Source organism: Oncorhynchus nerka, linkage group LG20 (assembly GCF_034236695.1).
Source record: "Oncorhynchus nerka isolate Pitt River linkage group LG20, Oner_Uvic_2.0, whole genome shotgun sequence".
Taxonomy (NCBI): Eukaryota; Metazoa; Chordata; class Actinopteri; order Salmoniformes; family Salmonidae; genus Oncorhynchus; species Oncorhynchus nerka.
The window spans coordinates 711,180-735,684 of record NC_088415.1 but is presented as its reverse complement, the minus strand read 5'-3'; the positions used below and the strand labels follow the sequence as shown (position 1 = coordinate 735,684).

The following is a 24,505-nucleotide window of genomic DNA, read 5'->3' as shown; positions in this document are numbered from 1 at the left end:
GATACAGTAAAATCCTGTAGTATTGGCCTGGATATTGATACGGTAAAATCCTGTAGTATTGGCCTGGATATTGATAAGGTAAAATCCTGTAGTATTGGCCTGGATATTGATACGGTAAAATCCTGTAGTATTGGCCTGGATATTGATAAGGTAAAATCCTGTAGTATTGGCCTGGATATTGATAAGGTAAAAAAATCCTGTAGTATTGGCCTGGATATTGATGATGATAAAAATCCTGTAGTATTGGCCTGGATATTGATAAGGTAAAATCCTGTAGTATTGGCCTGGATATTGATAAGGTAAAATCCTGTAGTATTGGCCTGGATAAAATTGATATTGGCCTGGATATTGATGGTAAAATCCTGTAGTATTGGCCTGGATATTGATAAGGTAAAATCCTGTAGTATTGGCCTGGATATTGATAAGGTAAAATCCTGTAGTATTGGCCTGGATATTGATGATGATAAGGTAAAATCCTGTAGTATTGGCCTGGATATTGATACGGTAAAATCCTGTAGTATTGGCCTGGATATTGATAAGGTAAAATCCTGTAGTATTGGCCTGGATATTGATGATGATAAGGTAAAATCCTGTAGTATTGGCCTGGATATTGATAAGGTAAAATCCTGTAGTATTGGCCTGGATATTGATGATACAGTAAAATCCTGTAGTATTGGCCTGCCTGGATATTGATGATGATAAGGTAAAATCCTGTAGTATTGGCCTGGATATTGATACGGTAAAATCCTGGTAAAATCCTGTAGTATTGGCCTGGATATTGATAAGGTAAAATCCTGTAGTATTGGCCTGGATATTGATAAGGTAAAATCCTGTAGTATTGGCCTGGATATTGATAAGGTAAAATCCTGTAGTATTGGCCTGGATATTGATAAGGTAAAATCCTGTAGTATTGGCCTGGATATTGATGATATAAGGTAAAATCCTGTAGTATTGGCCTGGATATTGATGATGATATTGGCGGTAAAATCCTGTAGTATTGGCCTGGTATTGATATTGATAAGGTAAAATCCTGTAGTATTGGCCTGGATATTGATGATGATAAGGTAAAATCCTGTAGTATTGGCCTGGATATTGATATAAGGTGGTAAAATCCTGTAGTATTGGCCTGGATATTGATAAGGTAAAATCCTGTAGTATTGGCCTGGATATTGATGATGATAAGGTAAAATCCTGTAGTATTGGCCTGGATATTGATAAGGTAAAATCCTGTAGTATTGGCCTGGATATTGATAAAGGTAAAATCCTGTAGTATTGGCCTGGATATTGATGATGATAAGGTAAAATCCTGAGTATTGGCCTGGATAAAAAATCCTGTAGTATTGGCCTGGATATTGATAAGGTAAAATCCTGTAGTATTGGCCTGGATTGATAAAATCCTGTAGTATTGGCCTGGATATTGATAAGGTAAAATCCTGTAGTATTGGCCTGGATATTGATAAGGTAAAATCCTGTAGTATTGGCCTGGATATTGATATGATAAGGTAAAATCCTGTAGTATTGGCCTGGAATTGATGATGATACGGTAAAATCCTGTAGTATTGGCCTGGATATTGATGATAAGGTAAAATCCTGTAGTATTGGCCTGGATATTGATAAAAAATCCTGTAGTATTGGCCTGGATATTGATAATACGGTAAAATCCTGTAGTATTGGCCTGGATATTGATGATGATATGAGGTAAAATCCTGTAGTATTGGCCTGGATATTGATAAGGTAAAATCCTGTAGTATTGGCCTGGATATTGATAAGGTAAAATCCTGTAGTATTGGCCTGGATATTGATGAAAATGATATTGGCCTGGATATTGATAAAAATCCTGTAGTATTGGCCTGGATATTGATGATATATTGGCCTGGATATTGTAAAATCCTGTAGTATTGGCCTGGATATTGATAAGGTAAAATCCTGTAGTATTGGCCTGGATATTGATTGGCCTGATATTGATAAGGTAAAATCCTGTAGTATTGGCCTGGATATTGATATGGTAAAATCCTGTAGTATTGGCCTGGATATTGATAAGGTAAAATCCTGTAGTATTGGCCTGGATATATTGATAAGGTAAAATCCTGTAGTATTGGCCTGGATATTGATAAGGTAAAATCCTGTAGTATTGGCCTGGATATTGATAAGGTAAAATCCTGTAGTATTGGCCTGATATTGATGATGATAAGGTAAAATCCTGTAGTATTGGCCTGGATATTGATGATATGGTAAAATCCTGTAGTATTGGCCTGGATATTGATAAGGTAAAATCCTGTAGTATTGGCCTGGATATTGATGATGATAAGGTAAAATCCTGTAGTATTGGCCTGGATATTGATAAGGTAAAATCCTGTAGTATTGGCCTGGATATTGATAAGGTAAAATCCTGTAGTATTGGCCTGGATATTGATGATGATAAGGTAAAATCCTGTAGTATTGGCCTGGATATTGATGATGATACGGTAAAATCCTGTAGTATTGGCCTGGATATTGATGATAAGGTAAAATCCTGTAGTATTGGCCTGGATATTGATGATGTTACGGTAAAATCCTGTAGTATTGGCCTGGATATTGATGATGATACGGTAAAATCCTGTAGTATTGGCCTGGATATTGATAAGGTAAAATCCTGTAGTATTGGCCTGGATATTGATGATGATACGGTAAAATCCTGTAGTATTGGCCTGGATATTGATACGGTAAAATCCTGTAGTATTGGCCTGGATATTGATAAGGTAAAATCCTGTAGTATTGGCCTGGATATTGATAAGGTAAAATCCTGTAGTATTGGCCTGGATATTGATGATGATAAGGTAAAATCCTGTAGTATTGGCCTGGATATTGATAAGGTAAAATCCTGTAGTATTGGCCTGGATATTGATAAGGTAAAATCCTGTAGTATTGGCCTGGATATTGATATGATAAGGTAAAATCCTGTAGTATTGGCCTGGATATTGATGAAAATCCTATGGTAAAATAAAATCCTGTAGTATTGGCCTGGATATTGATGAAGGTAAAATCCTGTAGTATTGGCCTATATTGATGGTAAAATCCTGGATATTGGCCTGATATTGATAAGGTAAAATCCTGTAGTATTGGCCTGGATATTGATGATGATAAGGTAAAATCCTGTAGTATTGGCCTGGATATTGATGATATGGTAAAATCCTGTAGTATTGGCCTGGATATTGATAAGGTAAAATCCTGTAGTATTGGCCTGGATATTGATGATGATAAGGTAAAATCCTGTAGTATTGGCCTGGATATTGATGATATGGTAAAATCCTGTAGTATTGGCCTGGATATTGATAAGGTAAAATCCTGTAGTATTGGCCTGGATATTGATGATGATAAGGTAAAATCCTGTAGTATTGGCCTGGATATTGATGATAAGGTAAAATCCTGTAGTATTGGCCTGGATATTGATGATAAGGTAAAATCCTGTAGTATTGGCCTGGATATTGATGATGTTACGGTAAAATCCTGTAGTATTGGCCTGGATATTGATGATGATACGGTAAAATCCTGTAGTATTGGCCTGGATATTGATACGGTAAAATCCTGTAGTATTGGCCTGGATATTGATACGGTAAAATCCTGTAGTATTGGCCTGGATATTGATGATGATAAGGTAAAATCCTGTAGTATTGGCCTGAATATTGATAAGGTAAAATCCTGTAGTATTGGCCTGGATATTGATAAGGTAAAATCCTGTAGTATTGGCCTGGATATTGATAAGGTAAAATCCTGTAGTATTGGCCTGGATATTGATAAGGTAAAATCCTGTAGTATTGGCCTGGATATTGATGATAATACGGTAAAATCCTGTAGTATTGGCCTGGATATTGATGATGATACGGTAAAATCCTGTAGTATTGGCCTGGATATTGATACGGTAAAATCCTGTAGTATTGGCCTGGATATTGATACGGTAAAATCCTGTAGTATTGGCCTGGATATTGATACGGTAAAATCCTGTAGTATTGGCCTGGATATTGATGAAGATACGGTAAAATCCTGTAGTATTGGCCTGGATATTGATGATACGGTAAAATCCTGTAGTATTGGCCTGGATATTGATTATGTTTATGCTATGACAAGGCAAAGGTTGCTTATTATTTTAACACAGTTTTAACCACTCTCATCCTCATCTCTGGTTAAGAAGTTACCCACCTTCTCTGGACACTATGGACAGTCTTTATTATCAACTTGTACCACATCAAAGGATCACTAATGATTAGTTTGAGCTGTGACAGAGGTGACAGAGGACAACGTTGCCAATCTACTATGCTTGATGAGCACCAACAAAGCAACTGGGCTGGATAACCTTTCTGCAAGATTCATAAAGGATAGTGCTCGTGTCACTGCAAAAATGATAACGCATATTATAAACCTTTCTATTAGCAGTGGTCAATTCCCCAAGGATCTCAAAACAGCCTGGTTTCACTCCACAAGAAGAGCAGTAAAACAGATGTAGGAAACTACAGGCCTGTGTCAAACTTCAGAACCTCATCCAAAGTTGTTGAGAGATGAGTTTGTAATCAACTTGAGGGATACCTTCTGGTAAACAGTCTTTTTATGAACTCCAGTCTGGCTTTAGAACAGCTCATTTCAATTACTTTATCCACCTTTTTGACCACATTAAGCAGGAAAGTGAGGGGAACTATACAGGTCATTTGAGGCAGAAAGCTTTTGACACTGTAGACCATGATATTCTCCTGATGAAACGGATGGGTCTAAATGACGAGGCAGTGAATTGGTTTAGGTCTTATCTGACCAACAGAACACAAGTATGTAATGTTGGTGATGTCAGAGGCCAAAGAAATATCCTGTGGAGTACCACAGGGATCCATTTTAGAGTTTAAACGTATTTGGCTAAGGTGTATGTAAACTCCTGACTTCAACTGTAACCCCACCACACTTTGCCAAAGCACAGCCCCCACACCACTAGAGGGACATCAACAGACCACCAACTTCCTACCCTGAGACAAGGTTGAGTAAAGCCCACAAAGATCTCCACCGCAGGAACCCTAGGGGGCTCAAAACCAGACAGGAAGATCACATCAGTGACTCAAACCACTTAAGTGACACACCCCTCCTAGGGATGGCATGGAAGAGCACCAGTAAGCCAGTGACGCAGCACCTGTAATAGGGTTAGAGGCAGAGAATCCCAGTGGAGAGAGGGGAACCGGCCAGGCAGAGACAGCAAGGGCGGTTCGTTGCTCCAGTGCCTTTTTGTTCAGCTTCACAACCCTGGGTCAGACTACACTCAATCATAGGACCTACTGAAGAGATGAGTCTTTAATAAAGACTTAAAGGTCGAGAACGAGTCTGCGTCTCTCACATTGATTGGCAGACCATTCCATAAAAATGGAGCTCTATTGGAGAAAGCCCTGCCTCCAGCTGTTTGCTTAGAAATTCTAGGGACAATTAGGAGGCCTGCGATCTTGTTAGCATAGCGTACGTGTAGATATGTACGGCAGGACCAAATCAGAGAGATAGGTAGGAGCAAGCCCATGTAATGCTTTGTAGGTTAGCAGTAAAACCTTGAAATCAGCCTTTGCTTTGACAGGAAGCCAGTGTAGGGAGGCTAGCACTGGAGTAATATGATCACATTTTTGGTTCTAGTCAGGATTCTAGCAGCCGTATTCAGCACTAACTGAAGTTTATTTAGTGCTTTATCCGGGTAGCCGGACAGTAGAGCATTGCAGTAGTCGAATCTAGAAGTGACAAAAGCATTATTTTTTAAGTTTCAGATGTTCAATTTTTACAAAAAAAGTAATAAAAAAAAAGCTGCCCTTGAAATATTGATATATTCGTCAAAAGACAGATCCAGAGTAACGCAGCTTCAGTTTTATTTGAGATGACTAAAACAATCCAAGATGATCAGATCCAACAGCAGGTCTCAGTTTTGTCCAATTTAAAAAAAATAAAACATTTGCCACCATCCACTTCCTTATGTCTGAAACACGGGTTTCCATGGAGGGCAATTTTGGGGCTTCACCATGTTTCATCAAAATGTACAGCTGCGTGTCCTCTGCATAGCAGTGAAAGTTGACATTGTGTTTCCGAATGACATCACCAAGAGGTAGAATATATAGTGAAAACAATAGTGGGCCTAAAACTAAACCTTGAGGAACACCGAAACTTACCATTGATTTGTCAGAGGACAAACCATCCACAGAGATGAACTGATATCTGTCCAACAGATAAGATGTAAACCAACTTGGGTTTCTAATCTCTCAAAGAATGTGGTGATCGATGGTGTCAAAAGCAGCACAGCTGCAGAGTCGCCATTAAAAGGTAATTCACTGTCACGTGTGCAGTGCTATGATGGGTCAAAAACCAGACAAACATTTTGTACACAGTCTTCAGGAAGGAAAATCAAATTGAGAGGAATGAAAGGTTCAATATAGGCCAATCGTTTTAATAAAAAAAATATGTTCTGGGTCAAGTCTGTTTCAAGTGGTTCTTTTCCTCTCTTGGGGAATGCTGCTTTTCAGTTAGCTTTGCAACAGTATAAAAAATACTTTTTGGATTGTTCTCATTCTCAATTAAATTGGAAAAATAGTATGATTGAGGGCTCTTCGATACGGCACTGTCTCTCCAAGCTAGTCGGAAGACTTCCAGTATGTTGGAGCAGCAGTGAGAGCTCTTCGATACGGTACTGTCTCTCCAAGCTAGTCGGAAGACTTCCAGTATGTTGGAACGCCATTTCCCTTCCAATTTTCTGGAAGCTTCAGGACTCTGGTATTTTCTGTATAAAAAAGGGAAAATTTCTTGTGACAAATGTTTTTAGGGGTGCTACTACATCTAGGGTAATAAATGTAGGTAAGGTAACAAGGTAACATTTAGATCCTCAGGTGGTTCGACAATTTTTGTACTCAACCATCCTTGGGTAGGTGAAGGGAGTCTAGACAACCCAAAGATTTGAATCTTTGGGTTGTCTGAGAATTTATGGCACAGCTTTTGATGATCCTTGTTTGGGTCTGAGCAGATTATTTGTTGCGATTGCAAAAGTAATAAAATGGTGGTCCGATAGTCCAGGTTTATGAGGAAAAACATTAAGATCCACAATATTTATTCCACGGGACTAAACTATATCCAGAGTGTGACTGTGGCAGTGAGTAGGTAAGGAGACATGTTGGACAAAACCCACTGAGTTGTTGATGGCTCCTAAAGCCTTTTGGAGTGGGTCTGTGGACTTTTCCATGTAAATATTGAAGTCACCAAAAATTTGACTACAAGGTCCGATAGGAATTCAGGGAACTCTGAGGATCTGTAGTGAGGTCTTAGTAGTACGTGGTCTGTGAAGAATGTGATCTCTGTAGTTAATGTGTGATCTACACTACAGGTCAAACGTTTTAGAACACCTACTCATTCAAGGGTTTTTTCTTAATTTGTACTATTTTCTAAAATTGCAGAATAATAGTGAAGACATCAACACTATGAAATAACACACATGGATCTCCGGAGTGCCATCGAAGGATAAGAAGAACCACATTGAGCTTGACAAAGATCCTTCAAGACAATCTTTATTGTGGATCAAAATACTGTCTTTTACAACACTTTAAAGCCCTTTAACAGACTAGGTTATTTTATTCTGGAATACTGCGTAACAAAGCTAAAGAGCAGGGGGGGGGGGGGGGGGTTAGAACATTTAGCAGGAACACAAGGTAACATTTGTTCTTTATGCATTTTGCTCATCGCTCCATCCAACACTTTCCTCATATTCACTGCTAGTAATATTACAGCTATTACCGTGACAGTTTTTATTCAATACTAGTATCTGGACATCACTTCCACACTACAGTTAATCATACTACTAGTGACATGGACATCACACTATAATTAGTAATACTTTAATCTAGTCAATATGCTGTAAAAGACACCGTTCTAACTGGGTCAGTCGCTGCAGTGGTGCTAGTCGCACCTCTAAAACAAGTGTGAAGTTATAGGAGCCGGCTACTCTAGCATCACTAACAGTTCATTTGTTATTAACGTGTCATAAACCCTATACTAACAGTTTAACCTATAAGCCCTTTCATTATTGTTATGGTTAAGACGAGCTAACACCAAGCCACAGTAGCAGCAGCTTAACTGACAAGGTATCCCACTTTCCCTTAAACATTTTAGAATTAGCATTATGAACACACTGGACTAGCATTAGGCTATTCTCATACCAATATACTATGCTCTGCTAGGCTAGGCTAACCCCTATACCAATACACTATGCTACCATACGCTAGGCTATCACTAGCCCACAGCTAAACACTGCGTGGGGAAAGGAAGGTACATGTTGCTAAGCTATTTTACAGTAATAAAAAGGTGCATGTTTCCCCTCTCTATGACTACGGTACTAATGATTATGATAGGTGAGGGGAGGGGGGATGATAGTGATGGGAGGATGATAGTGATGGGAGGATGATAGTGATGGGGGATGATAGTGATGGGGGGGAGGATGATAGTGATGGGGATGATGATAGTGATGGGAGGATGATAGTGATGGGAGGATGATAGTGATGGGAGGATGATAGTGATGGGAGGATGATAGTGATGGGAGGATGATAGTGATGGGAGGATGATAGTGATGGGAGGATGATAGTGATGGGAGGATGATAGTGATGGAGGATGATAGTGATGGAGGATGATAGTGATGGAGGATGATAGTGATGGAGGATGATAGTGATGGAGGATGATAGTGATGGGGGATGATAGTGATGGGAGGATGATAGTGATGGGAGGATGGGAGGATGATAGTGATGGGAGGATGATAGTGATGGGAGGAGAGGAATGAAGAAGAATATTCAGTGTTTATGCGTTATTGTCTGGGTTGTAAATCTCTCATTGCTATGAAGACAAAAGGGCTAGTTTGGAGGGTTCTGATTGGCCTCTAGACAGTAATGGAGTCGAATCTGATTGGTCTAGACAGTGATGTGGTAGGGGCTGCCAGGGATGTGTTGTTCTCCCCACTTCACTACCAGGATGTACTCTCCCTTCTCCTTGAGCTGGTAGCTGATGTTATAGACACGGTTCCCAAGGTGCTTCACCAGTACCTCCTCACAGGGAACCCTGGGCCCGTCCACACCCACCAACAGCATGTTACGACCTGGAGGGAGGACAGTGTTAATACACACACACTAACCTGAGAGCTAGAGAGGGTCAGATACCCGAGACTAAACACACACCTGCTTTGCTGCAGTCGACGCTGAAGTTGTTCTTCTGGCCGATAAAGCCCTTTGATAGGCCGAGACCCTTGGCTGTCACACAGCTGGCGTCCGATTGGCTGGGAGCTCCCTGGTGGGAAGAGCTAACCTGGCGAGTAACGGGGTCGACCATGACACTGGACGTCTCGTGGTTACTATGGCTACTGACCAGCTTGGAGCCTGGAGGAGAAAGACAAGAAGTTAAGAGTGTCGACTGAGGCCTGACATCTCCGTTGTTCGTGTACAGCATGTGTCCAGGTCCCTCACCAGTGATCTTGGCCTTGAAGGGGGATCCTACGATGTGGTAAGGTCCTCCGTATCTGATGGAAATTAAGTAGTTTCCTGGAGCCATGGGGGTGTAGGTCACCTTGTAACCCTCCGGACACTCAACACAGTCCATCTTCACCTTGGAGGGGCCATCGATGGTCACCGCCAGGGCCCCAGGGCCCGCCTTACTGGTGTTAACCACGAACTCACAGGCTGTACCTGCAGAGGGGGTTAGAAATGACTACAGATGAGAACACATCTCTCACACCACAACACATTAGACCCAGGAGTAAAATCATTTGAGCTTTGCTTTAGTGCCTGGAGTGCCAGACAGGCAGGGTGTGTCATTTTGGAGACTTATTATATTGGCTTATTGAGCTAAGCTCAAACAGGCACAGATAAATGATTTGGAAACCCAGGTCTGTAACACACTCCTCCTCCATCGTACCAGTGGTTCCTCCCTCTAATCCAGCTCCGTATGCGGTCACCATGCCTGGGTCTCCAGCCTGTCCCGTCTCCCCGACCCTGATCTTGAAGGGGCTGCCGGGGATGTGGCTGCCGTTGAACTTCACATCGATCAGATACAGACCGTTCTCTCTGGGAATGAATCGGACAGCATACTTATCTAGAGAGAGAGATTTTGCTGTTTAGTAGTGTAACGTAGTAGTGGGGGGGGCACGTGGGTTAAGGCAGCCCCCGCAGCGCCTGATTGAGGGGTGGGTTAAATGAGGGGGACACATTAAGACGTGGAGTTGGATTAACTGGCAGCCCCCTGTCCCTATCGCTCTGATTGAGGGGGTTAGCTCAGTAACAGTGTTAAATGAGGGAGACACATTTCAGTTGGACAACTGACTAGGTATCCCCCTGTCCCTAGTAATAGTATCATGCAGTATTATTTTGTAGTAGTAGTAGTTACCTTGGTCTAGCTCAGTAACACAGTATAGTAAAGTATTGTGTAGTATATTGTAGTATTGTGTGGTAGTAGTTACCTTGGTCTAGCTCAGTAACAGTGTAGTATAGTAAAGTATTGTGTAGTATTGTGTGGTAGTAGTTACCTTGGTCTAGCTCAGTAACAGTGTAGTATAGTAAAGTATTGTGTAGTATATGTGTGGTAGTAGTTACCTTGGTCTAGCTCAGTAACAGTGTAAAGTATTGTGTAGTATATTGTAGTATTGTGTGGTAGTAGTTACCTTGGTCTAGCTCAGTAACACAGCAGCCCTCCAGGGCTCCAGAGGGGCTGTGGACTTTAGCGTCAATCTGTCCCTTCGCTCCGTTCAGGCTCACAGCAAAGGATGCTGGGTGATTGACCTTCAACCCGGACTCCTGCTCAGATATATAACTCACAACTCAACACCACCACAACTACGCATCAAGTCAATCTGTCAACACTAACACATGCTCAACATAATGCAATAGAAAACAACTCAAACTTACCTGCAGGCAGCTAACAGGGGTAAAGAGGAGAGTCAGAGGTGAAGAACAGGACAGAAAAGAGAGCGTGTGTGTGTGTGTGTGTGTGTGAGAGAGAGACAGAAACTGGCCCATTGCATCCTCTTTAACCCTTTAGTGCCTGGTGGATGATGGGAAGGGAGAAGGAGGAAGGGGACTGTTGGGAGCCTTTAGAACGAGGCACGAGAAACACACAGTCCTTTAGTTTCCCACAAACCCTTGCACTTCCCAACAACACAGCAGCAGCAGCACGACCTGACCTCTAACCCTACTCTGATGTTCAGCGATTGCCGTACCTATAGACACACACCATCCTGTGAACGCTAGCCACACAATATCCCCCCCACAGGCTGCTGCTGCTGCATTGTGGGTAGTGTAGTCCTGGGTGTGTGCGTGTGTGTCTCCGAGCCTCACCTGAAGACTGGCAACAGTGAGTCGTCTGGCGTCATCAGAGGGCGACGCCACGGGAACCACGAAGGGACTGTCAGGGATGTGCTCCTCGTTGAAACGGATAGACACCTCATAGTCTCCTGCAACACACGTGTAACAGGCATCACTGACTAACTGTGTAGCTTCCTTCCACAAGTCCTTACCGGTCCTCAATGGCAGATCCTCAGCCTCAAACACAGGTGACTGTCTGCTTGACAACATCTTAGCAAATTAGGCTATAGAAAACATTTCTCAAGCTGGGAAGTGAGCTTATGAAGTGAACTTCGTTACACACACACTGAGTAAGAAACACACAAACCTCTTCTTAATAAGAACGCTAACGTTGATGATAATGCTTGTAATGAGGACGATCACCACCAGGCTCTTGGTGGTTAGATAGTCGTTACAATTCTCAACACACCTGACTCCTGGACCATGTAGGATACTCCACTGGATCCGTCCTTGCGGTCCTCGAAGGTGATCTCTGCTTTACTGGGCCCCTCCACCGCAATGCTGAGACCCCCTGCACCTGCCTCCCGCGTCCAGATACTGAACTCAGCTACACACACACACGGATCAACACATACACACAATGTCAATGTGTGATCCTCACAGTATAGTAACCCCAACACACACACACACACACACGTACCTGGTACTCCAGCCTCTGCCCTCTCCAGCCCGGGCCCCCCAGCGCGGACCTTGTGGGCTCCTCCTTCTCCCAGGGGCCCCACTGTGAACTGGAAGGGGCTGCCGGGCACGTGCACGCCCGCATACTTCACACACACTGTGTGCACGCCGGTCTCCGTGGGAACAAAGCGGATGCAGTAGGTGTTGTTCTCCCCCTCCATGATGTCAGCCTCCTGGACCTGACCAGACGGACTGGTCACCTGGGCCACCATGTCTGCTATGCTGATCTCTGTTAACACACACACACACACACACACACACACACACACACAGGGTTAACAGCCTCCTGGACCTGACCAGACAGACTGGTCACCTGGACCATCATGTCTACTGATCTGGTCAGCATCTCCTGGATGGTAGGAGAGGGTACCTGGGATCTTGAGGCTGAGGTCACACTGGCTGCCCACGTTAGCAACAGACGCTGCCCTCTTCTTCCTGGTGATGCTCTCCTTCATCCTCCCTTCTCCTGTCACCTTCACCGTGAACGCACTCCCTACAAACACATTTTTAAAACTATATTTATTATTTTATTATTTTTTTTTTTTTATTAATCGAGGATGTCAGGAAATGAGTACCTGGTACGTGTTGGTCGGCGAACTTTATGTTGATGATGTAGTTTCCTGGTTCAGTAGGGCAGTAGGTGACCTTACAGGTGCCATCCTCCTGGTCCTCAGTGTTAATGTCCACCTTACTGGGGCCCTCGATGGACAGACTCAGACCCCCATAGCCTACACACAGACACAGTGTTAATGTCCACCTTACTGGGGCCCTCGATGGACAGACTCAGACCCCCATAGCCTACACACAGACACAGTGTTAATGTCCACCTTACTGGGGCCCTCGATGGACAGACTCAGACCCCCATAGCCTACACACAGACACAGTGTTAATGTCCACCTTACTGGGGCCCTCGATGGACAGACTCAGACCCCCATAGCCTACACACAGACACAGTGTTAATGTCCACCTTACTGGGGCCCTCGATGGACAGACTCAGACCCCCATAGCCTACACACAGACACAGTGTTAATGTCCACCTTACTGGGGCCCTCGATGGACAGACTCAGACCCCCATAGCCTGCACACAGACACAGTGTTAATGTCCACCTTACTGGGGCCCTCGATGGACAGACTCAGACCCCCATAGCCTACACACAGACACAGTGTTAATGTCCACCTTACTGGGGCCCTCGATGGACAGACTCAGACCCCCATAGCCTACACACAGACACAGTGTTAATGTCCACCTTACTGGGGCCCTCGATGGACAGACTCAGACCCCCATAGCCTGCAGCAAATCAAACTTCATTTAAAATGCTTTCCAAAAATCACAACGTACTTAGGGGCCCTTGGACAGACTCAGACCCCCACATCTTTATTTTTATGTCCACCTTACTGGGGCCCTCGATTTAATAGAATGTTTCAGACACCGATTTCACTTGTTTCCCTCGATGGACAGACTCAGACCCCCATAGCCTGCACACAGACACAGTGTTAATGTCCACCTTACTGGGGCCCTCACTGACCTGACCCCCATTGCACACAGACACAGTGTTAATGTCCACCTTACCCTCACTGACCTGCTTCATAGCCTGCACACAGACACAGTGTTAATGTCCACCTTAGACCTCGATGGACAGACTAGACCCCCAGAGCTGCTTCACAGACCCTCACTGACCTGCTTCACTAGACAGAGCTGCTTCACAGACCCTCACTGACCTGCTTCACTAGACAGAGCTGCTTCACAGACCCTCACTGACCTGCTTCACCTGAACCCCCTCAGACCCTCACTGACCTGCTTCACCTGAACCCCCTCAGACCCTCACTGACCTGCTTCACCTGAACCCCCTCAGACCCTCACTGACCTGCGTCACTAGACAGAGCTGCTTCACAGACCCTCACTGACCTGCTACACAGACCCTCACTGACCTGCTTCACAGACCCTCACTGACCTGCTACACAGACCCTCACTGACCTGCTTCACAGACCCTCACTGACCTGCTTCACTAGACAGAGCTGCTTCACAGACCCTCACTGACCTGCTTCACTAGACAGCTGCTTCACAGACCCTCACTGACCTGCTTCACAGACCTGCTTCACAGACAGAGCTGCTTCACAGACCCTCACTGACCTGCTTCACAGACCCTCACTGACCTGCGTCACTAGACAGAGCTGCTTCACAGACCCTCACTGACCTGCTTCACAGACCTGATGCTGCACAGACCCTCACTGACCTGCTTCACAGACCCTCACTGACCTGCGTCACTAGACAGAGCTGCTTCACAGACCCTCACTGACCTGCTTCGCCTGATGCTACACAGACCCTCACTGACCTGCTTCACAGACCCTCACTGACCTGCGTCACTAGACAGAGCTGCTACACAGACCCTCACTGACCTGCTTCACAGACCCTCACTGACCTGCCTCACTGACCTGCTTCACAGACCTGCCTCACTGACCTGCTTCACCTGAACCCCCTCAGACCCTCACTGACCTGCGTCACTAGACAGAGCTGCTTCACAGACCCTCACTGACCTGCTACACAGACCCTCACTAACCTGCTTCACAGACCCTCACTGACCTGCTCACAGACCCTCACTGACAGAGCTGCTTCACAGACCCTCACTGACCTGCTTCACTAGACAGAGCTGCTTCACAGACCCTCACTGACCTGCTTCACTAGACAGCTGCTTCACAGACCCTCACTGACCTGCTTCACAGACCCTCACTGACCTGCTTCACAGACAGAGCTGCTTCACAGACCCTCACTGACCTGCTTCACAGACCCTCACTGACCTGCGTCACTAGACAGAGCTGCTTCACAGACCCTCACTGACCTGCTTCGCCTGATGCTACACAGACCCTCACTGACCTGCTTCACAGACCCTCACTGACCTGCGTCACTAGACAGAGCTGCTTCACAGACCCTCACTGACCTGCTTCGCCTGATGCTACACAGACCCTCACTGACCTGCTTCACAGACCCTCACTGACCTGCGTCACTAGACAGAGCTGCTTCACAGACCTGCTCACTGACCTGCTTCGCCTGATGCTTCACAGACCCTCACTGACCTGCTTCACTGACCCCTCACTGACCTGCCTCACTGACCTGCCTCACTGACCTGCCTCACTGACCTGCTTCACCTGAACCTCCTCAGACCCTCACTGACCTGCTTCACCTGAACCTCCTCAGACCCTCACTGACCTGCTTCGCGTGTGTCGATGATGAACTCGGCAGGTTCAAAGGTTTTGGCCTCACTGAGGCCCTGGCCAGTCACTCGCACCCGACTGGCGTCACCAATCTCCGATTGGCTGATCATCACGGCGATGGGGCTGCTGGGAATATGGCGTCCGTTCTTCTTGATGTTCACCAGGTGCTCCCCGATCTCCTTGGGAACAAACGAGATGCCTGCCGGACAATGACAGGTTAGAGGATCTTCTGAGAATCAGAAACGGGTCTGTAGACTACAACGATTGGTAACGTTGGTTCTACTCTCGGCTGAGGCAACACATTTAGAAATGATTAGTAGAGAGTCTGTTTCTGCTCAACACTGACCGACGTGCCCGTTGCGAAGCATCTTGAGGTGGCAGGGTTCCTCTCGGCCGGAGGGCGTGGTCAGAGACGCCGTCAGCTGACTCAGGTCCAGCTCGCCAATGTCCAATGGGATGTCAGCAGCAGAGCCCACCTTCAGATGGGACATCCTCATAGAGTCGTCACCTAGGAGACAGAACATTATGGGATGTCAGCAGCAGAGCCCACCTTCAGATGGGACATCCTCATAGAGTCATCACCTAGGAGACAGAACATGAGAAGGGGATGTGTGTGTGTTACCTGTGATGTGGGCTGAGAAGGGTCTGTGTGTGTGTGTGTTACCTGTGATGTGGGCTGAGAAGGGTCTGTGTGTGTGTGTTACCTGTGATGTGGGCTGAGAAGGGTCTGTGTGTGTGTGTGTTACCTGTGATGTGGGCTGAGAAGGGTCTGTGTGTGTGTGTTACCTGTGATGTGGGCTGAGAAGGGTCTGTGTGTGTGTGTTACCTGTGATGTGGGCTGAGAAGGGTCTGTGTGTGTGTTACCTGTGATGTGGGCTGAGAAGGGTCTGTGTGTGTGTTACCTGTGATGTGGGCTGAGAAGGGTCTGTGTGTGTGTTACCTGTGATGTGGGCTGAGAAGGGTCTGTGTGTGTGTTACCTGTGATGTGGGCTGAGAAGGGTCTGGGTGCGTGTGTTACCTGTGATGTGGGCTGAGAAGGGTCTGTGTGTGTGTGTTACCTGTGATGTGGGCTGAGAAGGGTCTGTGTGCGTGTGTTACCTGTGATGTGGGCTGAGAAGGGTCTGTGTGTGTGTGTTACCTGTGATGTGGGCTGAGAAGGGTCTGTGTGTGTTACCTGTGATGTGGGCTGAGAAGGGGCTGTGTGATGTGGGCTGAGAAGGGTACCTGTGATGTGGGCTGAGAAGGGTCTGTGTGTGTGTTACCTGTGATGTGGGCTGAGAAGGGTCTGTGTGTGTTACCTGTGATGTGGGCTGAGAAGGGTCTGTGTGTGTTACCTGTGATGTGGGCTGAGAAGGGTCTGTGTGTGTTACCTGTGATGTGGGCTGAGAAGGGTCTGTGTGTGTTGTGGGCTGACTGTGTGTGTGTGTGATGTGGGCTGAGAAGGGTCTGTGTGTGTGTTACCTGTGATGTGGGCTGAGAAGGGTCTGTGTGTGTGTTACCTGTGATGTGGGCTGAGAAGGGTCTGTGTGTGTTACCTGTGATGTGGGCTGAGAAGGGTCTGTGTGTGTGTGTGTTACCTGTGATGTGGGCTGAGAAGGGTCTGTGTGTGTGTGTTACCTGTGATGTGGGCTGAGAAGGGTCTGTGTGTGTGTTACCTGTGATGTGGGCTGAGAAGGGTCTGTGTGTTACCTGTGATGTGGGCTGAGAAGGGTCTGTGTGTGTTACCTGTGATGTGGGCTGAGAAGGGTCTGTGTGTGTTACCTGTGATGTGGGCTGAGAAGGGTCTGTGTGTGTTACCTGTGATGTGGGCTGAGAAGGGTCTGTGTGTGTTACCTGTGATGTGGGCTGAGAAGGGTCTGTGTGTGTGTTACCTGTGATGTGGGCTGAGAAGGGTCTGTGTGTGTTACCTGTGATGTGGGCTGAGAAGGGTCTGTGTGTGTGTGTTACCTGTGATGTGGGCTGAGAAGGGTCTGTGTGTGTGTTACCTGTGATGTGGGCTGAGAAGGGTCTGTGTGTGTGTTACCTGTGATGTGGGCTGAGAAGGGTCTGTGTGTGTTACCTGTGATGTGGGCTGAGAAGGGTCTGTGTGTTACCTGTGATGTGGGCTGAGAAGGGTCTGTGTGTGTTACCTGTGATGTGGGCTGAGAAGGGTCTGTGTGCGTTACCTGTGATGTGGGCTGAGAAGGGTCTGTGTGCGTTACCTGTGATGTGGGCTGAGAAGGGTCTGTGTGCGTTACCTGTGATGTGGGCTGAGAAGGGTCTGTGTGTGTTACCTGTGATGTGGGCTGAGAAGGGTCTGTGTGTGTGTGTGTGGGCTGTCTTACCTGTGATGTGGGCTGAGTGGGATGTGTGTTACCTGTGATGTGGGCTGAGAAGGGTCTGTGTGTGTTACCTGTGATGTGGGCTGAGAAGGGTCTGTGTGTGTGTGTGTTACCTGTGATGTGGGCTGAGAAGGGTCTGTGTGCGTTACCTGTGATGTGGGCTGAGAAGGGGCTGTGTGCGTTACCTGTGATGTGGGCTGAGAAGGGTCTGTGTGTTACCTGTGATGTGGGCTGAGAAGGGTCTGTGTGCGTGTTACCTGTGATGTGGGCTGAGAAGGGTATGTGTGCGTGTTACCTGTGATGTGGGCTGAGAAGGGTATGTGTGCGTTACCTGTGATGTGGGCTGAGAAGGGTCTGTGTGTTACCTGTGATGTGGGCTGAGAAGGGTCTGTGTGCGTTACCTGTGATGTGGGCTGAGAAGGGTCTGTGTGCGTTACCTGTGATGTGGGCTGAGAAGGGTCTGTGTGCGTTACCTGTGATGTGGGCTGAGAAGGGTCTGTGTGTGTTACCTGTGATGTGGGCTGAGAAGGGTCTGTGTGTGTTACCTGTGATGTGGGCTGAGAAGGGTCTGTGTGTGTTACCTGTGATGTGGGCTGAGAAGGGTCTGTGTGTGTTACCTGTGATGTGGGCTGAGAAGGGTCTGTGTGCGTTACCTGTGATGTGGGCTGAGAAGGGTCTGTGTGCGTTACCTGTGATGTGGGCTGAGAAGGGTCTGTGTGTGTGTTACCTGTGATGTGGGCTGAGAAGGGTCTGTGTGTGTGTTACCTGTGATGTGGGCTGAGAAGGGTCTGTGTGTGTTACCTGTGATGTGGGCTGAGAAGGGGATGTGTGTGTGTTACCTGTGATGTGGGCTGAGAAGGGTCTGTGTGTGTTACCTGTGATGTGGGCTGAGAAGGGTCTGTGTGCGTTACCTGTGATGTGGGCTGAGAAGGGTCTGTGTGTGTGTTACCTGTGATGTGGGCTGAGAAGGGTCTGTGTGCGTTACCTGTGATGTGGGCTGAGAAGGGTCTGTGTGCGTTACCTGTGATGTGGGCTGAGAAGGGTCTGTGTGCGTTACCTGTGATGTGGGCTGAGAAGGGTCTGTGTGTGTGTTACCTGTGATGTGGGCTGAGAAGGGTCTGTGTGTGTGTTACCTGTGATGTGGGCTGAGAAGGGTCTGTGTGTGTGTTACCTGTGATGTGGGCTGAGAAGGGTCTGTGTGTGTGTTACCTGTGATGTGGGCTGAGAAGGGTCTGTGTGTGTGTTACCTGTGATGTGGGCTGAGAAGGGTCTGTGTGTGTGTTACCTGTGATGTGGGCTGAGAAGGGTCTGTGTGTTACCTGTGATGTGGGCTGAGAAGGGTCTGTGTGTGTTTACCTGTGATGTGGGCTGAGAAGGGTATGTGTGTGTGTTACCTGTGATGTGGGCTGAGAAGGGTCTGTGTGTGTGTTACCTGTGATGTGGGCTGAGAAGGGTCTGTGTGTGTGTTACCTGTGATGTGGGCTGAGAAGGGTCTGTGTGTGTTACCTGTGATGTGGGCTGAGAAGGGTCTGTGTGTGTGTTACCTGTGATGTGGGCTGAGAAGGGTCTGTGTGTGTGTTACCTGTGATGTGGGCTGAGAAGGGTCTGTGTGTTACCTGTGATGTGGGCTGAGAAGGGTCTGTGATGTGGGCTGAGAAGGGTCTGTGTGTGTTACCTGTGATGTGGGCTGAGAAGGGGATGTGTGTGTGTTACCTGTGATGTGGGCTGAGAAGGGTCTGTGTGTGTTACCTGTGATGTGGGCTGAGAAGGGTCTGTGTGCTTACCTGACTTAAATGTAAATGTAAATGTGGGCTGAGAAGGGTCTGTGTGTGTGTGTGTTACCTGTGATGTGGGCTGAGAAGGGTCTGTGTGTGTTACCTGTGATGTGGGCTGAGAAGGGGCTGTGTGTGTTACCTGTGATGTGGGCTGAGAAGGGGCTGCCAGGGATGTGTTTGTCATTGTATTTGACCAGGATGCTGTAGTCCCCAGGTAGGACAGGCAGGTAGGACACAGAGCATGTTCCATCCTGGTTATCCACACAGCTGATGTCAGCTTTAGAAGGACCCTCGATGGCCAGAGACAGACCGCCTACACAGGAGAGAGCGAGAGGTTAGAAAATATATCCTAAAATGGACCCAGTTTGCCCTCAGAACAGCCTCAATTCATCAGGGACTCTAAGGTGTTGAAAAAGTGTCCCAGCCCATTTTGACTCCAATAATTCCCACGGTTGTATCAAGTTGTCTGGTGGAACATTGATACACACAGGAAACTGTTGCGCTTGAAAAACCCAGCAGCGTTGCAGTTCTTGACCAACTGAAACTGATGCACCTGGCACCTGCTACCATACCCCAGTTGAAAGGTACTTAAATATTTTGTCTCGTCTATTCACCCTCAATGGTACACAACCCATGTCTCAAAAATAATGATTTTACCTGTTCCTAATGTTTTGTTCGCTCAGTGTACATTCATTACACACATCAACTCGGTGTGTGTGTGTACCAAGACTGCACATTCGATTCTTCATATACGGAACAAAAATATAAAAATGCAACAATTTAAAATATTTGAGTTAATTCATATTAGCAAATCAGTCAATTGAAATACATTCATTAGGCCCTAATCTATATATTTCACATGTTGGGAATACAGATGTGCATCTGTTGGTCACAGATACCTTAAAAAGGGTAGGAAGTAGGAACATGGATCAGAAAACCAGTCAGTATCTGGTGTGATCACCATTTGCCTCATGCAGCACGACACATCTCCTTCACATAGAGTTGATCAGGCTGGTGATAGTGGCCTGTGGAATGTTGTCCCACTCCTCTTCAATGGCGGTCAAAAGTTTCTGGATATCAGCGGGAACTGGAACACTGTCGTGCACATGGATCCAGAGCATCCCAAACATGCTCAACGGGTGACATGTCTGGTGAGTATGCAGGCCATGGAAAAACTGGGACATGTTCAGCTTCCAGGAATTGTGTCCAGATCCTAACGACATGGTGCCGTGCGTTATCATGCTGAAACATGATGGCGGTGGATGAATGGCACGACAAAGGGCCTCAAGATCTCACGGTTTCCCTGCATTCAAATTGCAATCGATAAAATGTCATTATGTTCCTTGTCCGTAGCTTATGCCTGCCCATACCATAACCCCACCATGGGGCACACTGTTCACAACATTGACATTAGCAATACACGTGGTCTGCGGTTGTGAGGCCGTACTGCCAAATTCTCTAAAACGGATGTTGGAGGTGGCTTATGGTAGAGATATGAACATTAAATTCTCTGGCAATAGCCATGGTTGACATTCCTGCAGTGAGCATGTCAATTGCACGCTCCCTTAAAACATCTGTGGTATTGTGTTCTGTGACAAAACTGCACATTTGAGAGTGGCCTTTTATTGTCCCCAGCACAAGGTGCACCTGTGTAATGATCATGCTGTTTAATCAGCTTCTTGATATGCCACACCTGTCAGGTGGATGGATTATCTAAGCGAAGGAGGAATGCTCACTAACAGGGATGTAAACAAATGTGAGAGAAACTAAGTTTGTGTGTGTATGGGACATTTCTGGGATCTTTTATTTCAGCTCATGCAACATGGGACCAACACTTTACATGTTGTGTTTATAGTGTTGTTCAGTGTAGATCATTATGATGGATTTATAATTTAACTACTAATCGTCCTACCCTCTCCTGCGTCCTTGGTGTTGACGGTGAACATGGCAGGTTTGTTGACGGTCCCGTGGATCAGGCCCGGTCCATATGCACTGACGTTCCCACTGTTCACATAGTCCACATAGAACTGGAGTGGACTACCTGTTACAGAGAGAGAGGAGAGAGGGATTAGAGTCAGCACATCCAGAAGTGACCGATACTATGAATACTCACAGGAGAGGTTCTTGGCCAGTCAACAGTCCTAAATATTCTGAAATAGCTTAATCTTGTCCAGAAATATAGAAAGTGGTATAATTGACTCAAACATATTTAGCCTTCTAAATGAAGATGCATGTGACTGTTTATCAGAGTTAGGTGGTCGTTCGTACCAGGGGTGTGTGTAGTGTAGTGTTGTTCGTACCAGGGGTGTGTGTAGTGTTGTTCGTACCAGGTGTGTGTGTAGTGTTGTTCGTACCAGGTGTGTGTGTAGTGTTGTTCGTACCAGGTGTGTGTGTAGTGTATGTTGTTCGTACCAGGGATGTGTATCCCGTCGTATTTGATGTCCATCTCGTGCAGGCCGGCCTCAGTCGGAGCGTATTTAACCGTTACCGTTCCGTCCTTATTGTCGGTGATGTCCGGCTTGGCCGTCTTACCCGAGGGCATGCGCACGTCACCTAGGGGACGAAACAGTGGTTGAACAGGCAAGGTACCTCAGGCTTTCAGTATGTGAGGTGATTTGAGATCATGCGCCTGCGTTTGATTAGTGGTTAAGGGCGGTGACGTCATCTAGCGGTTAAGGAGGATGATGATTTCCTGTCTGGCGGCCCAACAACAGTACGGTGTGTGTACCTGTGATCTCTCCTTTTTGGATGGTGAAGGGGATAACCAGGTCAAACGGCCGGAGTCCCGCCACGTCCAAACCATTCATTCCCATTGGCCGGTCTGTTGCCTAGGAGACAGAGGTCAAAGAATCTGAGGTGAGGAGGGGGAGGGACTAAGGTATGTGGGTAAGAATGATGAGGGGCGAGGGACAATATTGGGCGAGGGACTGTATTGGATACGGAGGTGGCGAGATGGTTCAGGATGTTGAGGGGTGAAGGACAGTATTGGATACGGAGGTGGTTCAGGATGTTGGGGGGTGAGGGACAGTATTGGATACGGAGGTGGTTCAGGATGTTGAGGGGGGGTGAGGGACAGTATCGGATGAGGGACAGTATTGGATACAGAGGTGGTTCAGGATGTTGAGGGGTGAGGGACAGTATTGGATACGGAGGTGGTTCAGGATGTTGAGGGGTGAGGGACAGTATTGGATACGGAGGTGGTTCAGGATGTTGAGGGGGGGTGAGGGACAGTATTGGATACGGAGATGGTTCAGGATGTTGAGGGGGGATGAGGGATAGTATTGGATACGGAGGTGGTGAGGTGGTTCAGGATGTTGAGGAGGGATGAGGGACAGTATTGGATACGGAGGTGGTGAGATGGTTCAGGATGTTGAGGAGGGATGAGGGACAGTATTGGATACGGAGGTGGTTCAGGATGTTGAGGAGGGGTGAGGGACAGTATTGGATACGGAGGTGGTGAGATGGTTCAGGATGTTGAGGGGGGATGAGGGACAGTATTGGATACGGAGGTGGTTCAGGATGTTGAGGAGGGATGAGGGACAGTATTGGATACAGAGGTGGTGAGATGGTTCAGGATGTTGAGGAGGGGTCAGGGACAGTATTGGATACGGAGGTGGTGAGGTGGTTCAGGATGTTTAGGAGGGGTGAGGGTCAGTATTGGATACAGAGGTGGTGAGATGGTTCAGGATGTTGAGGAGGGATGAGGGACAGTATTGGATACGGAGGTGGTGAGATGGTTCAGGATGTTGAGGAGGGGTGAGGGACAGTATTGGATACGGAGGTGGTGAGATGGTTCAGGATGTTGAGGGGGGATGAGGGACAGTATTGGATACGGAGGTGGTTCAGGATGTTGAGGAGGGGTGAGGGACAGTATTGGATACGGAGATGGTGAGATGGTTCAGGATGTTGAGGGGTGAGGGCGATGAGACCAAACACAGCAGAATAGAATGTAGCTGAAATGAAAAGACGATAGGGACCAAACACCAAAACATGAAGTATGACATGATTACGATGACGATGATGATTATGTTGATGAAGATGAAACCACCGACACTGTGAGAGAAAGACATCATGACAGAAGCAGCAGCCAGACAGACGACATAAAGACACGGCGGCCATTTTGTCAAATGTGGAGCCACATTGATGATTCACAAAATGGCTGCTTTTCCCCCTGTGTGGAGAGAGTGGAATGGAGAGACCAGTACCCAGGGCTGTTGACTGTAGTACTGTGGTAGTTGTTGCTGTTGGAGGAGCTGATCTGAAGGGGCTCCTTCCAATGCCTGGGGGGGGTGGAATAAACAATAAGTTATTTTGTCGAACTGTTCCACAACGTTCAGATAGACTCTAGACTGACGGAACGCTGTCTCCGGACTGTCCAATGAGAATCTGCTGTAGAAGGAGGGAGGGGTTAGAGGTCTCATTAACCAATCAAGACTCCGACACCTGCAAAAACACACTCAACCACATGTGCGCGCCTGTGTATATATCTGTAGGTGACTGTGTACATACCGTGACCAGGAAGGGGCTGTTGGGGATGAGTTCCCCTCCAAAGCGAACGCAGATACAGTAATCTCCAGGCTGGGGGGCAGTGTAGAAGATATCAAAGGTTCCATCCTCATTCTCCACCACGTCTACATCTAACTCCACCCCTTCTGGGGTACACACACTGCACGTAACCTAGAGAGGGGGGGGTAGAGAGGTAGGAGCAGAGAGAGAGGGGGGGGGAGAGTTATAGCCAGTAGGAGTGAGCACGTCTCCCTCCCTCCACGTACAGATAAAGACTAACCAAACACCTCTCCATCATTACCTTTCCTTTCCCAGCAGCCTTTGCATCCACAGTAATGACAGTCTGCTCTCCGATCTGGATGGTTGGACCCACACCGGCTCCTGAGAGACAGATGAAGAGAAACGGTCACACAGGAAGTCTGACCCTCCCTCCACACAAGTCATCCATGCATCCTCTCCACAAGCCCTATTCCTTATAGAGTGCACTAGATAGGGAGTCATTTCAGACATGTTATACAGACAGTTATTACCATCAGCAGCATACAACATCCAGCCTCCATATCAACTCCATTACCCACAATGTCATTCACCATGCCAACTAGTACTACAGGTAAACTACGTTAGTTAGAGAGCGAGCCACACACACACA

At 46.8% G+C, this 24,505-nt stretch overlaps 1 protein-coding gene and 1 long non-coding RNA gene across 2 annotated transcripts in view; both read right to left on the bottom strand.

Annotated features, from left to right (window-relative positions):
- Window positions 1-7,522: 7,522 nt before the first annotated feature.
- LOC115124244 (filamin-A-like) overlaps window positions 7,523-24,505 on the bottom strand; it is a 92,015-nt gene continuing 75,032 nt past the window's right edge. The window contains exons 31-49 of the mRNA XM_065005111.1: window positions 24,158-24,237; window positions 23,860-24,027; window positions 23,556-23,630; window positions 22,079-22,178; window positions 21,763-21,903; window positions 21,263-21,391; window positions 19,490-19,663; window positions 15,601-15,762; window positions 15,250-15,453; window positions 12,620-12,772; window positions 12,415-12,537; window positions 12,007-12,273; window positions 11,776-11,913; window positions 11,340-11,455; window positions 10,667-10,799; window positions 9,925-10,101; window positions 9,477-9,695; window positions 9,192-9,389; window positions 7,523-9,112 (exon numbers count right to left, since the gene is read on the bottom strand). Of these exons, the coding sequence (XP_064861183.1) occupies window positions 8,928-9,112; window positions 9,192-9,389; window positions 9,477-9,695; window positions 9,925-10,101; window positions 10,667-10,799; window positions 11,340-11,455; window positions 11,776-11,913; window positions 12,007-12,273; window positions 12,415-12,537; window positions 12,620-12,772; window positions 15,250-15,453; window positions 15,601-15,762; window positions 19,490-19,663; window positions 21,263-21,391; window positions 21,763-21,903; window positions 22,079-22,178; window positions 23,556-23,630; window positions 23,860-24,027; window positions 24,158-24,237 (2,942 nt within the window). The 3' untranslated portion in view covers window positions 7,523-8,927. The remainder of the gene's footprint in view (window positions 9,113-9,191; window positions 9,390-9,476; window positions 9,696-9,924; window positions 10,102-10,666; window positions 10,800-11,339; window positions 11,456-11,775; window positions 11,914-12,006; window positions 12,274-12,414; window positions 12,538-12,619; window positions 12,773-15,249; window positions 15,454-15,600; window positions 15,763-19,489; window positions 19,664-21,262; window positions 21,392-21,762; window positions 21,904-22,078; window positions 22,179-23,555; window positions 23,631-23,859; window positions 24,028-24,157; window positions 24,238-24,505) is intronic.
- Window positions 15,844-17,556, bottom strand: LOC135562776 (uncharacterized). Its single transcript, XR_010460097.1, has 3 exons — window positions 17,314-17,556; window positions 16,832-17,201; window positions 15,844-16,392 (listed from the first exon to the last, which is right to left on the bottom strand). It is a non-coding gene; the product is annotated as an uncharacterized LOC135562776 (long non-coding RNA).